Raw genomic sequence first — 13,333 nt, 5'->3', positions numbered from 1 at the left:
CTTACTCAACAGAACCTCTATCATTTCTACATTCGCTGGAGGCAGTGGATGTTAATGGAAAGTAATTAATTCTTTCGCGTTAATACTACAAATGATCCCGTGTCATTCCGTTAAGTCATTTCTAGTGATCACTTGCTGAGAGCTTCACGCGGAACGCGAAACATCAAAGCAACCGAGAAAGTTCCTCTCGTGAAGATGAATGTATTGACATTTCGCGCCTTACACAACTGGGACGAAATCGGACGTAAGTGTTTTCGTTCCGATTAACTTTCGGTAAATTAAATCGCCCGGCGGCAAAAAACAAAACCCCCTTTTACCGAGCAACAACTAATTGAATTCATTCAAGAAACGAAACTTCAAAGTGACGCCAAGGCCCGGTTCGAGCGAAGTAGCACCTTCTGCTCGTGCCACGATGCGGGTTGTAGGATGCGGTGTACTTACAACTACGCACGGCGGTGTGCTTTGTGGTCGGTGTATGTGCGAAAACATTAGCAAACAACGTTTCCTCCGTTGCCATTCCGGGGGAATGTTCTCGAAAGCCACCCTCGGGGGCTGAATGATATGCGAGACGGAGACGTTCTACATTTCAGCTCCGACGTTGAAATATTGAATTCTTCGGGGAGGATTCTTCCACACCATACCCTCCCCCTCCCCCGTGCCCGGGTGCCCTGGGGCCGCGATGTTCCGTTCGATTTCCACGTCGAAAGGACGCCGCGTTTCCCGGACTAGGGCATTCCTTGTACCCATCTTAGAGCCCGCACCGGGAGGGAAAACTTACATCGCCCGTGACGCTTTCCACGCCGTATGGTGGAAGAAAATGTGTGCCATCGCCTTATCAGATACGGCCGGCTCGTGTACGTGTGTTCCCGTGTCCCCGTTTGCACTGATATCGACGGTGCACTGCGGAAGGGAGGGAGGGTTTTGGTGCAACTTTTAACTAATTGAATTTGCGGAAGTTCCAACAGGAACGCCGACCGGTCGCGGGCGCACACGTCCCTTCGTAAGGAGACGGAGTTTTCCGACGCAAAAGTCAACCGTCAAAGGGGTTGTTTGCCGAGCGGCAGGAAAAAACAGTGTCCTATCCGTTTGTGTACGAGTGTGTACGCGCGTGTGTGTGTGTGTTTTCCCATGGGTGTACGTGCGTCAAACGCCGGGGCTCAGGCGTCGGATGTTTATTCATGGAGCACCATGGCTGTGTGGGACGCGATTTTGTGTCGGGATTTTATGTCCCTTGTGGGGGACTGCTGTCATGTCGTAACGGGCGGGAGGGGAGAAAGTGGGGAAGGGGTTCGTAACAAGTAGTCCAGTGTCCTGTAATACCGGGACCAGCCCTGTTTAGTGCCCGTATGGCGGGAAAACCTTTTCGGAAATCGTGCCGAAACACATCGTGCTCCGATTTCAAAGGTCTCGTTCGTGCGGCCTGTTCGGTGCAGGAACTTTTGCATTTCGCGGCTTATATGCTCGGATCGGAAGGGAATAATGGACGCAGCCCGAGTTTTAATGCACAAACAGGTTCAGAGACCACGTCAGAAGAGAAGGAGTTTGCAAACGGTAGGAATGGTTTACTACAGGGGTCGTCAAAGTTTTGCTGGATTTTTATATTTTGAACTAAAGTGAACCAGAATGCCGAATTGAACTACACACACTGAGTAGAGTTGTGTAATTCAGATTAAGATTCTTGAATCTGAATGATTCTTTGCGTTTTAGAGATTAATGAATCTTTCAATGAGAGATTCATGGATCCGAAAGATGCCTCAAACGATGAAAATTTTTGAACAAAAATGGGAGACCCTTTTTTTGTCGCATGATCCACGCCAATTGAAGAATCTGGGAGGTTCGTGAAAGATCTATGAAAGATTCATGAAGATTCATTAAGGTTTTGAAAAAATCATCAACCTTTGAAAATAAAAATCCCACAAGATTCATGAATCCATCTGAATGAATCTAAGGGTAAAGATTCATATGAATGAACTAACACTGAGTATTTGAATCTGTTTTCTCGGATGTACTTTGGTTTAGATTAGTTTTCTCACTAAACTTTATTACTTTAACAATAAACTATGTAAAATATTCGTTCTCTTTACCATAAATGCCCATCATGTAAATAATTCTGTTCGTTTTACCGAAGTTTAATTGTTTAGTTTGATCTTATAGTTGGGTGAATGTTGTGAAACTGGTTTTTCCTAAAAACCTCTATTTTGAAAGATTTAAAATATTTACTTTTATGGGAAAGTGACATTTATTGCCTTGAAGAAAAAACATAGTTTCACTGCATCGAAAGTATGGAATTTAGGAAACAAACTTTGCCGACTACCAGTTTCTAATATTTTTTTCCTATTTCTGTGTCGTTTCATTTTCAGTGCCCTAGGAAACCATGCACCAAGCAGCAGCAGCAGCAATAGTGAGCACATTCAACCACGGTGATTAAGCACAAGCAAGACGTAGAAGCAATAACTTTGGAAGCAATTAGAGGAGAACGTAACAAACCTTCATACACCAACCACGTAGAGCATAAGAGTACACAGGGTACGAGCTAAGTTGCGTTGAGCTTTTGGGAACTTGTCGTTGAAGCAGACGGTTTAGCACGTAGCGTCTACCACCGTAGCGTAAGAGCACACCGATGACCATGGCGGATGAGATCGGCTCGTCGGCGCGTCCCGCGTACAAAAAGCGCAGCTCGTCGATTTCGGCCCCGGCCTGCGCCAGCCTCGAGACGATCATCAGCCCGCCGTCGGAGGGCGACACACCGGAGGGCGGCACGCCCGGCTACCGGAGGCGGAAGCCGGCTACGCGCTCCCAGAGTGCGCGGATGACGGGGCCACGATCGGTGAGTGTTGCGATGCTCGATGCTGTTGAGTATTTCTTTACATAGCATAGTAATTGGTCGATTGTTGCGCACGGAAAGGCAACCGAGGATGGCGCGAAACTAGTCCCATCTCCATCTCCACGAAGAATGAGCGACGACCCAAGAAATGTGCAGCAAGTAAATATGCCCTTTTTTGTTCGTCATTTCGATCCCCTAGAAAAGCGGCTTGGTTGAAAATCCTTTTTATTGTAAATTCTCTCACAGAACGCTACACCGTAAGAAGCTAGACATTACACCGTAGTCCCTGAGTTTGACAGACGAAATCGTTGGACATGACGTTTGGACATTAAAAGTTTATTGCTTATTGCACCATCAAACTTATTACTTATTGCTCCTTCAGAAATGTGTTATAAAAGAAAAGTAGCAACAACCATAACATTGTTTACGATGTGTAAAGTTCTAAATGATAAAATTTGGAAAACAAACCATTCCTGAAAGAGGTATAATAAGATTTGAATATTTTGTGTATCATTCATCATTTGTCATTTGCTTGAAATGTGTTTGCTAAGATATTAGGTGAACACAGTGAAAGGCAAGTTTTTCTTATTTCTAGAACGTGTTAGAGGCCACAACCTTTTCTGCATTGCATGGTACACAAATACAATTGAATTTATGAATTTATTTTCAAAAACCTCTTGAATTAGATGGTGTTGGATAGTTTCGTTTCGCAATTAATAGTAACATCGCCATTATGGAAGCAATTATGGGTTCGTAAAAAGACTCTGCGTTATTCCATACCTCACCTTTGAAAATCAAAAAAGTAAAAAATATGTTATGTCTGCGAGAAGTTTGTTGTCACGCCAAAGACGCAGAGAGTCTACGACTTTACTCAATAGCTCCACTTTGTTTGATGATCGCTAGTCATGTAGAACTCATCGACGTGTGTCGTATGTATGGTGGTTTATGATCTTTATCCTGTTAAACATCTCACTTTCAGGACATCATACTTTGCTTAAACGCCTATTTATTTAGGTTCCTCATGTGTCGGTGCTGAACTTTTGCTTTTTTGTAGGTGCTACACATGATCGTACCAGCTTTAGCGATCCATCATAAACGATTCACCAAGGATCGGGGTATTTTTTACCTCGCTCATTTCCTACTCGTGCTATTTTCACATATTTATTTAGGACGGCGGCTCTAGGGCGCCTAGAACCATTCGGCTTCAGATTACCATTTCTTGTAGCTTGTAGTTTATTATTCTAAATTCCCAGCTTTACAATGTTTTGCTTCCTTCTTTCTTTCTTCCCACCATCGGACCAACTTGCCCCCACGATAGGTGCGCCGTAAGCCGCAGCCTTCGCCACAAACACTACAAGACTCGCGGGGCCACTGTACCAGCGAGCCCCGGTTGAACGACTCCGAAACTCCTCCGCCACAGAAACGACGCGGCTCGCAGAGGCGCCCGATGCACAATTCAGGTACAGAGCAGTGTGTTTTCCTACTTTACATCAAGTATTTTTGGTTGTTTTCTCAATATTTTCGTTCTTCCAATGCTTAAATAACAATTTTCAGTCTATATTTAAGCATTATTTTATCGATGGTTCATTTTAACAGTCTTCTGTTGTTTATGCGAATGTTATGCGCCGGTAGCCTTTTTTGTTCCCTTCAAAGGTCAGCAGTTAAACTTTGGCCATGTCCGTGCAATTAATTTAGTTACCTTCAAACCAATTACTTTCCCCCGAAAAACGAGTTCAAAAACGTATTTTCCGAAACTTTCCTCATTGCAGAGCGGCGTCACCAAAATGTAAGGATCAAGTTAGGTATGGTGAAATCGCGTGAAAGCCCACTTTTAATCGAGTTCAGCCCTAGGTTGTACTGTATTTGTAGTGCACACTGTGTCCCCGTTTTCCTGTGCGTGTTCGTCTTCCTTCTCCATTCCGATTCCGGTGTTACACGCGTCCCGAAAACAAAATTGGTTGCGTCCCGCTGTAGGGGATTTTTCTCGTAAATGTGTTCCAGTTGTTCTGTCCTTAGTTTTCCACTAAGCACTTCACTCTCTTTCTCTCTTTGTCTCTCTGACACTTGCTATTTCTCTACTACTCTTTCTGTACGTGTCTGTTTGTCATCCTTTACTGTGTTATATACTTCCTTCAGAATTTATATTTGTTGGTTCCTTTCAAATCGTTCGTGTTGCTCCTAATATCTAAATTTTCAAACGACAACTTCATTTGTGGCGTTTTACAAAACAAACAAAAAATGTTAAAAGCCGTCGTCTGGTTTGTGTTGTGATGGTAGTGTTCGTTCGTAGTTCTGTCTTCCGTTTGCTTTTTCCCCCCGTTTTTCACGTGATGCACTCTCGACAACTCCCGGATGCAAAATTTTCCAATTTCAGTCCATGTCACCATGGGTTGTGGGACAGCTTTGAATGTGCTACGCCCATCGCAGCACCGAGGTGGATGTTTCCCAGCACAAAACCCCTTGTTATGCGTGTGTGGGTTTGTTTGTTGATTCCGGCACCCATCGGGTCGGTTCTTCCATCTTGCACCAAGCACCGGTTTTGTAACCGAACGACGGACGAAGAAATGTTACCAGACTCGTTACGAGAAGGTGTTTCGAAACGTTTCGTTGGTCGAACCAGTCCCTGAAAGTACTCCTCATCGATCGACGGGCGTTTTGTTCGAACAGAGGAAAAAAAAACCGTAGAACCAGAAACATCCACCGAGCCGATGTAAAAAGGAAACGGAAGGCAAAGGGTGTCGAGAAAAAAAAAGCAACCATAACTTTCTCGTCAAAGTGTTTTTCATTTACATCGTACGTAATCGTTAATGATATGGCCTGATTATTTCTTGTTTCACCCACCTTCCCACGCACCTCCCCCCGTTGAGTCTGTGCATGATAGTTTGCGTCAGTACCGACCGCCGGTTCTGCATGTTCTCGAAGGACATTCTACTCAATGTCTCTATCGAGGCTTTGCCTCAAAGGATTCCGCCGTTCCGTTCGGCCTTCGTTGGAAATATGTCCCACAAACCAGGCCTTCCGGAAGTGTAAATCAAAAGCATTCCTCTTAGATTCTAAACTATTGTAGTAAATTCCGATCCTTCAGAGTTTAGGTTCCTTCGTTGGCTGCGGCGATAAGCAGCCGGGATGCATGTTTGATTTGCTCGTTCGGCTCCCCGCTCCCGCCAGTAGCTCCTCGTTCCAGCGCCAACCGGAGACACTTCCCGGAACTTGCCACTTAGCTGCGCCCGTTAGTAATCGCTCAAATGGGTTTTCGTTTTCTTTCTACTCCACTCCGACGCGATTTTTCAGCTACGCCAAGAAAATCGAATGCATTTCTGGACGTGCCACAGATCAACCTACAGCACCTGCAGCTCGACGACCAGGAGGACGACGACAATATCAGACTGAGAACGTTCAGCTCATCGAAGCAAGGTAGGACGCTGGGAACGTTGCGGTCAGGCGCGGTAGATTCGCCATCTTTTATGCTCCATTAACCGCCGGTTCCGGGTGTTTGAATATTTCCGCGGGGTTTTGCCCGTTTTCTGTTTTACTTTTTCAATGCCGGCCACCCGCGTCCGGAATTGTGTTTGTGAATTCACGACCGGTTCCGGTCCGGTGACCCTTTTGCCATTCCCGGAATGCCGTTCATGCTTTTCATCTCCGAACCATGACGCATGTCGGCACTTTGGTGTGGTTTTTTTGTTATATAAATATAAAGGAAATAACTGAAAGCTTCCGATGGAAATCAAATAGAGTAAGGTTCATCTCTACTTTTGAAAATCGAAAACGAAGTGATTTTACGGCGAAAATGTTTTCGATTGTCAAAGTAGGTTATGGGTATTTTAGCTTTTATTTAACCTAGTTTATCTTGTATTCGTTCACTTGAACTCTTTATTGAAAATATACAAAACTCAGTAAATACTTTCGATTCAAGTTGAATTTCTGCTGAAGTGGCTTAATGGTTTTGTTTGCGTGATGTTTGCGTGAAAGAACACAAAAGTATTAATTTTATTTCTCCACTGATTGCCATCAGATATGCTACTTCTATTACTTTTATTGTTGAAATTTCGAGTGTAACTCTTTCAGTATTACATTTTAAGACAATATTTTGTTATTTCAATCAGTTTAAAACATCCCACCGTAGACGAGGAAAAAGGGACATTTATTCCGTGGGTCAATCTATTGTAGGATGCGCAATCTCAGCTACAATAAAGACCCTTGTGGGACACATTTATCTTGTTTCGTTTATACGACCCGAGCATAGCAGAATAGATGGGCAAAAATCCCATTTTTAGTACCCTAAATTCGGAAACAAAACGGCACAAGCCGCCATTCAGTTTGCTCACCGTTCATTGTAGGTCACGTTGAAAATCATGGAAATGGCTCTCGGAATCGGCGGTTCAAAACAGACCTCTAGGGTACAATCCACTAACGATCAATCTCACTGGCTCAGGAAGAATGCGGCAGGCATTGTTTTGAGCGACTGTTGTCGAAGTTTTCCACTTGATGTTATCTGGGTGTTCTCTTTTCCGGGATCGTGGGTGTGCTTTTGCCCTTGCAGGCGTCGTGAACCGGGGCGACTCGTTCCGCAGGCGGCGCTCGAGAAGCAACAGCTTGGCCCCGGTCAGCCCGGTGCGGGTGGTGGACGAGGTCCTGACGCCCCCGACCGCTCCGATCGATTCGTTCCGCGTGATGATGATTGGCGCACCGGGCGTCGGCAAGGGGGCGCTGCTGTCGCAGTTCCGGTCGTCGGAGTGTATCAACGCGTACGACACACGAGGTAACCGATGGTCGACAACATTTCCTCACCGCACCTTGATGCTTACCAACCCCACACAATCTCTCGTTCTCTTCCCCTTGCGTTCACCACAGAGTCCCCGGGAGAGCAGAACATATCCATCATTCTGAACGGCGAGGAGTCGGAGCTCAAGTTTGTCACCGATAGCATAGGAAACAAGGTAAGCAGAGTTCATGTTCCAGCACCGAGCGGTTATTTGTTCTCCAGTTCAGTGATTTATTCGGGTTCTGTGCTGATGAACAATTATTTCCCAACAGGTCAATACATTCCGTGACCGGACCGGGGACAAGGGGGATTTTTTACAGGGTTAGGACGGGGTGTTCTTCGTCTTTATTGAAATACCCCCTCTGGGAGCCAATGGAACCTCGGTGTAATTGGTGATTATTTTGGCACGGAACTCTCTAATCAATAGGAACCTTTTTGATTTATGAGCATCACTTCCCCCTTTCAAGTGGGCTTTGTTTTGTGATTTATGTGCTCAGGCAATATTAATAAATACATTAAATGTACACTCTTGCTTAACTAGATGAAGCACTTTCAATGGAAATGTCATTGGGATGATAAATCTTAAGCGACCTTTAACTTGCGATAAGTTTGTGATTTGAAATGTTAATGAAACATTGTTTCCATATTGATTCAATAGCCCAATAACCCATTTGTAAAATAATCCAGTATTTTGTCTTGTTGAGTGTGATTACTTAAGGTTAACCAGAATGAAATGCTTAAAGCTAAAAGTACTATTTTATGATCCATACTTAAATCTATATAGTTAATACTATCTAAATTAAAGTTCACAGATTTTATTAGTACGATTAATTGTTTGATTAAATTTCTTTTAGTTCTCTATCTGATCAAGCTCCTTAAACGCACTTGTAAAAAGGAATTCAAAGTTGTTATGTTTCGGGCAACTTATAAAACGTGCATATGTGAACATGTTTAAAACATTTAAATGGAGTGTTCATATTATGTCCGTTCAATATTTTAAACTGTATAGGGATGTGAGTTGATCAAGATATTGTGCTATAATAAATGCAATGACCGAAACTACAATAGGAAAAAGCGTAAAGTATGCATCATCTACATTGTACAAATGTCAAAAAGGCGTAAACTTAATTCATTTTCATATCACTTCCATTCCCATTCTAAATTTTAATCACACTATACGCAAACACTCGCACAACAATCCAATCAATATGACCACATCCCTTCCAGAATCACAACTACCCCATAAAACATGTGGCGTTCTCCGTTCTAAAATCATCCCCACTTCTGTGCTTTTTGCTTTTTGGTTTTATTTTGCGAAGTGAGAAGTCATTGTCGGAGAGGAAAATTAAATTTTCCCTCACAGCCCGGTTACTGTGGGCCATGTAATAGGCGTGCAATTGAATGGGGGAAAAAATAATCAGCCCATTCAAATGAAATTATCCTTCGCTCGGGGGGCAATCCGGTCCGGTGGACAGCAGTTCAGACGTGCAAATCAAATCACGCCCAGACAAACGAAATGCGCAAACAGTAGAACGAAATCCAACCGGCTGGCACGCGAGAACAAAACATTGAGCGAGGCATCGAAAGAACGAAACGGATCACGCCTCCGACACTAATTACGAATTCATTGGCGTTTATTGCGGAATCATCACTCCCGCTGGTACTGGTTTTCCTTCCGAGCCCCCCGCCGAGCTGAGATTCAATTCCTTTTTGCACCGGCTTTTCTCGCATCGCCAAGGACTTGGGTGGACTGGGCGGGGCAAGCAGTATGCATGATAATTATTTTATCAATCTCGAAGGTCAGCATTTGCCGTTGTACGCTGTCTCGGCTTATCCGGCGTACGCTAGCGGAGGAAAAACGGCGCGCCTCTTCAACTGTCATCTCGATTGGTGACGGACCGTTTTATTATTTGCGTCAACCCACCGTGGGCTAGAAAGTTGAAGGATTCGAGTGAAAGCTGTCGCTTCCGTGCCTTCCTGGAAGCTTACGTCGCTGATCTGCCCATCTGGTCGTGCGAACTTTTTGAGCGACCGCTGGCATTCCAAAGGCTCCCCTTTGGGCAGCCTTCAAAGATACTTGACAAGCATTTTTCCAGCCAGTTTGGCTTGGTTTGCTCGGTTTTTCCAGCCGAGCGGTATTGATACTTTTTTTTCTAAAATATATACAAGACGCTCTGAAAGACACACGTGACATAAACCCTTCAATGAACCTGTCCTTCACAACCAGAACATGACGTTAAGAATACCTCGATAACACAAACCAATTTTCATCGTGAAAGTTGAAGTTCATGTATTGATATTACTCTAACATGTAATTTAATTTTTCTGTCAATCATTTTGATGAAAATGCTTAAAACTACCAAACGAACCAATTTTTAAGAGCTATCCGTTCATTTGCAAAAAGAAAAATAATCGATGATTATTTTCTTTTTTACGTTTGGATGTTTGGAGGTACATTTTTAACTACGGCTTTGAATTCGAAATCGATAGCCTGTTAGAACTTGTCAAGATTTGATTAAAAAGTTTGAATGTTGACCACATCCGATTAAATAAATATGAAATTAAGAAATGTGTACCTTTCATAAAAGCACTATTGTAAAAGAGTTGTGAAATTTATATTGAAAGCTGCAGTCAAGCTATTCTAGAATATTTTTGGCGTATTTTGTGACGAACAACATGGAAGGTTGCTCACTTACTTTTGTGGGGTGGACAATCGCAGTTCTAATTAATTCATTTTTCAAGCATATTATTTATATAAATAAACAATACGAATCGTTAAGATTGTCCCGCACGATTAGAAAATGCCAATTAATCGCGCACCATAATAATTCAATACCACTGCAGCATAATTGATCGCACTGAAGGGTTAGGATGAATTTTCAAACCATGCTATGGAAAGCCAACCACTCACCCCAAAAAGCAATCGACTCGCTCGACTACCTCACGAGCCGTTCTAGATCTACGGTTCGTGCCGTTCGCCTAAAAGTCATCCTACGGAGAAGGTCAGCTTGGGACTATCGCATTACGTCCTAATCGGTGCACAGCAAATGGAATCGTTTATGAATTTTGAACAGCACCAAAGGCACATGTGACTCCAAATTGGGTGTTGAAAACGGGAGTGAACTCGATACCGTGGGTCCTCCGGGCATGCAACATTTATTTTCGGTCGTCTCGAGAAAGCTGCCACGGACGGGACGGAACCGGTACGGAAGACGTGTTTAATCAGCAAAATTAAACCGTCTCGGTACGCCCCACGTGCCGAAGGCGTCCTTCCGGTCGGGAGGTCGCTTCTGGTGGAAGTATATTTTTATGAATTTGAAATTCACAAGCCATCAGGGAAGCCAAGATGAGATGCGATGAGGTTCACCTTTCCGGGGTCGATAACAGGGCGCTCGTCGACCGTGTTCTACCTTGTGAGTCAGGTCGAGGGTGGAATATGTAGATTTCTTCCCCGGTATGCTGTAATAAAACAAATGATTTACATGTAGCTGAAGAGAAATGCTAGATACCATGTGATGGCAGTTCTAGGGTCTGGCATTATTCATTTAATCTGAACGATGCAATGCTGCATAATCATAACTGCAGATCCGTGGAACGCTGATGGATGAGATATTTAAGCGATATAAACAGTCTTGTGTCTTATACCCGTAATAGTAACAATATTTGTAAGTGTTTTTTCTCGATAAGTTGATAGAAATATAGTACAAGATGAAAATTTTGCCGCAAAATCACATGCTCAGAAGTTTATTATTACGCAAAATATTTTATTTTTGAAAGTACAGTCTGTTCTCGAGTTACGCGGTTCTCGACTTACGCGGATTCGGAAATACGCGGTTTTCAAAATTTGACAGTAGATTGGGTTTATTACATCGATTTAAATTCCTGAGATGTACAACCACACGAATAAATATGTAAATTACACATTTGCATAACTTACGCTTTTTATTTCGTTTGTTGCAATTTATGTTGTTTAAATACGCTTGCATTGCATTCATATTAATGGACAAAGAAATTTTTTGAATATTCTATGATACATGCACACAAGAGCTCGATTTCTTAACTCCTGTATAAGCTATGTGTCAAGCAATATTCGAGATACGCGGATTTCTCTGGTCCCCATTATCCGCGTAACTCGGGAACAGACTGTATTAAAAAAATGTAGTACTTTTCATATTTCTTTTGTACAGAAATTATAACCAGTTATTCTTCTCAGCACAATTTCACATGTTTCAGACTGTTACTTCATATTTTTAATTTTATATCATTATCAATAGTTTAAAGTTTATTTTATATCATTATCAATAGTTTAAGGTTGATACATTTATTTCATTTGTCAAGATTGTTTAACAATAATATCAAATCTGTTCCATCAAACTTGTTTATGTTTAGTTTAATACGATTTTATGATTGCTCGACAATTGGTTCATCAAGAAAATATAAAATCATCAAGTTAATTGTACAGTTGATGTTTAACTTTCAACTGATTCGAAAACAGTGAGCAACCCTTTATAAATCAAGCAGGCCAAAAAGGGGTTAAATGGACTGTTTGCCGGTAAGGGAATTAAATTCAACCCAAATGTTTTAATCAAAGAAAAATGCTCCCGATGCAAGCGAGGAAATTAAAATAAAGTTTCAAATCCCACGTCCCCATCGTTATCCAAGATTTTGGGGGAGCGCCAAATTGATCCGATTGAAGCTCACGGCGCAGATTCACGCACGACCATTTGAATCGCAAATGCGACCGCCGACAGACTGCGGAATAAGGGAGTGGGAATGCCACTCCCCGGTAGATAAACGTCGTGACTCCAGTGACAGGTCGGGTGATTAGAGGCGATGGTTCGAGGGCGGTGAAAGGAATGGGAGACCGGCCGGAAATGAACCGGTCGCCGGACGGAATACTAATGCGAACCCGGGGTTGACATAATCAAGCTAATCGTGGTGAAGAAGAGATTTTCGCGCAGAGTGAAGCATTTCTTTCATTCCTTTTCTACATTTCCTTTTCCACGGGCACGTTTTCGACAAGCTTTTCCTAACGGTTCGCTCTTTCTCACCCGCAGGACGAGATGCTGAGGGCGGACGCGTTCTTGGTGGTGTTTTCCGTGGTCGACAAGGCCACGTTCAGCCGGGCCGACCAGCTGCTCAACATGCTGCACGACATGGACGTTAGCCGGTCCCGGCCGACGATTCTGGTCGCGAACAAGATCGATCTGGCCCGTTCGCGGGCCGTGTCGACGCAAGGTGCGGTAAAGGCCTGGCAGGGTGGTACGAAATCGACGCACTTTTCATTTGCACGTCTGTCCTTCTAGATGGAAAATGTCTCGCCTGTACGCACAAAATCAAGTTCATCGAGGTTTCCGTCGCCATCAACCACAACGTGGACGAGCTGCTGGCCGGCATCCTGTCGCAGATTCGCCTCAAGAGGGAACAGTCCGCCTTGCAGGTGAGGAAATGGAAAGGGTCCAGTCGGGGTCACGCTTTGCGACATTTTGACAAGACTAACTGCCCGCGATTCTTTCTCCTCCAGGGCACTCGGGAGCCATCGTCGTCGTCCTCGTCGTCGTCGTCAGCGCATTGGTACAAAAATCGCAGCGTCGTCCGGGCCTCCATGAAGGCGCGTCAGATGATCACGTGGATATTCGGGAAGGAGGACTCCAAGTTCAAGAACTGCGAAAACCTTCAAGTGCTGTAAGAGCGGAGGACGTGAAAAATTTCAGCTGCCAAACTAGAGACCAGAAATTGGCCAA

General features: G+C 43.7%; 1 protein-coding gene across 1 annotated transcript; it reads left to right on the top strand.

The window, feature by feature from the left end:
• Window positions 1–2,620: 2,620 nt before the first annotated feature.
• On the top strand, window positions 2,621–13,278 carry LOC131281328 (uncharacterized). Its single transcript, XM_058310654.1, has 9 exons — window positions 2,621–2,827; window positions 4,143–4,284; window positions 4,594–4,626; window positions 6,116–6,238; window positions 7,368–7,586; window positions 7,679–7,764; window positions 12,647–12,827; window positions 12,896–13,029; window positions 13,114–13,278. The coding sequence occupies exons 1-9, from the start codon at window positions 2,621–2,623 to the stop codon at window positions 13,276–13,278; spliced, it is 1,290 nt and encodes a 429-aa protein (XP_058166637.1).
• The last annotated feature ends 55 nt before the right edge of the window (window positions 13,279–13,333 follow it).

Source organism: Anopheles ziemanni, chromosome 2 (assembly GCF_943734765.1).
Source record: "Anopheles ziemanni chromosome 2, idAnoZiCoDA_A2_x.2, whole genome shotgun sequence".
Lineage (NCBI taxonomy): Eukaryota > Metazoa > Arthropoda > Insecta > Diptera > Culicidae > Anopheles > Anopheles ziemanni.
The sequence above is the reverse complement of the archived record's forward strand: the minus strand, read 5'-3'. Positions and strand labels throughout refer to the sequence as shown.

Coding starts and splice junctions, on each gene's coding strand:
- LOC131281328 (XM_058310654.1), top strand. CDS start 2,621: ATGACCATGGCGGATGAGATCGGCTCGTCGGCGCGTCCCGCGTACAAA. Junction 2,828..4,142: donor GGATGACGGGGCCACGATCG/GTGAGTGTTGCG, acceptor CCCCCACGATAG/GTGCGCCGTAAGCCGCAGCC. Junction 4,627..6,115: donor AAATGTAAGGATCAAGTTAG/GTATGGTGAAAT, acceptor GCGATTTTTCAG/CTACGCCAAGAAAATCGAAT.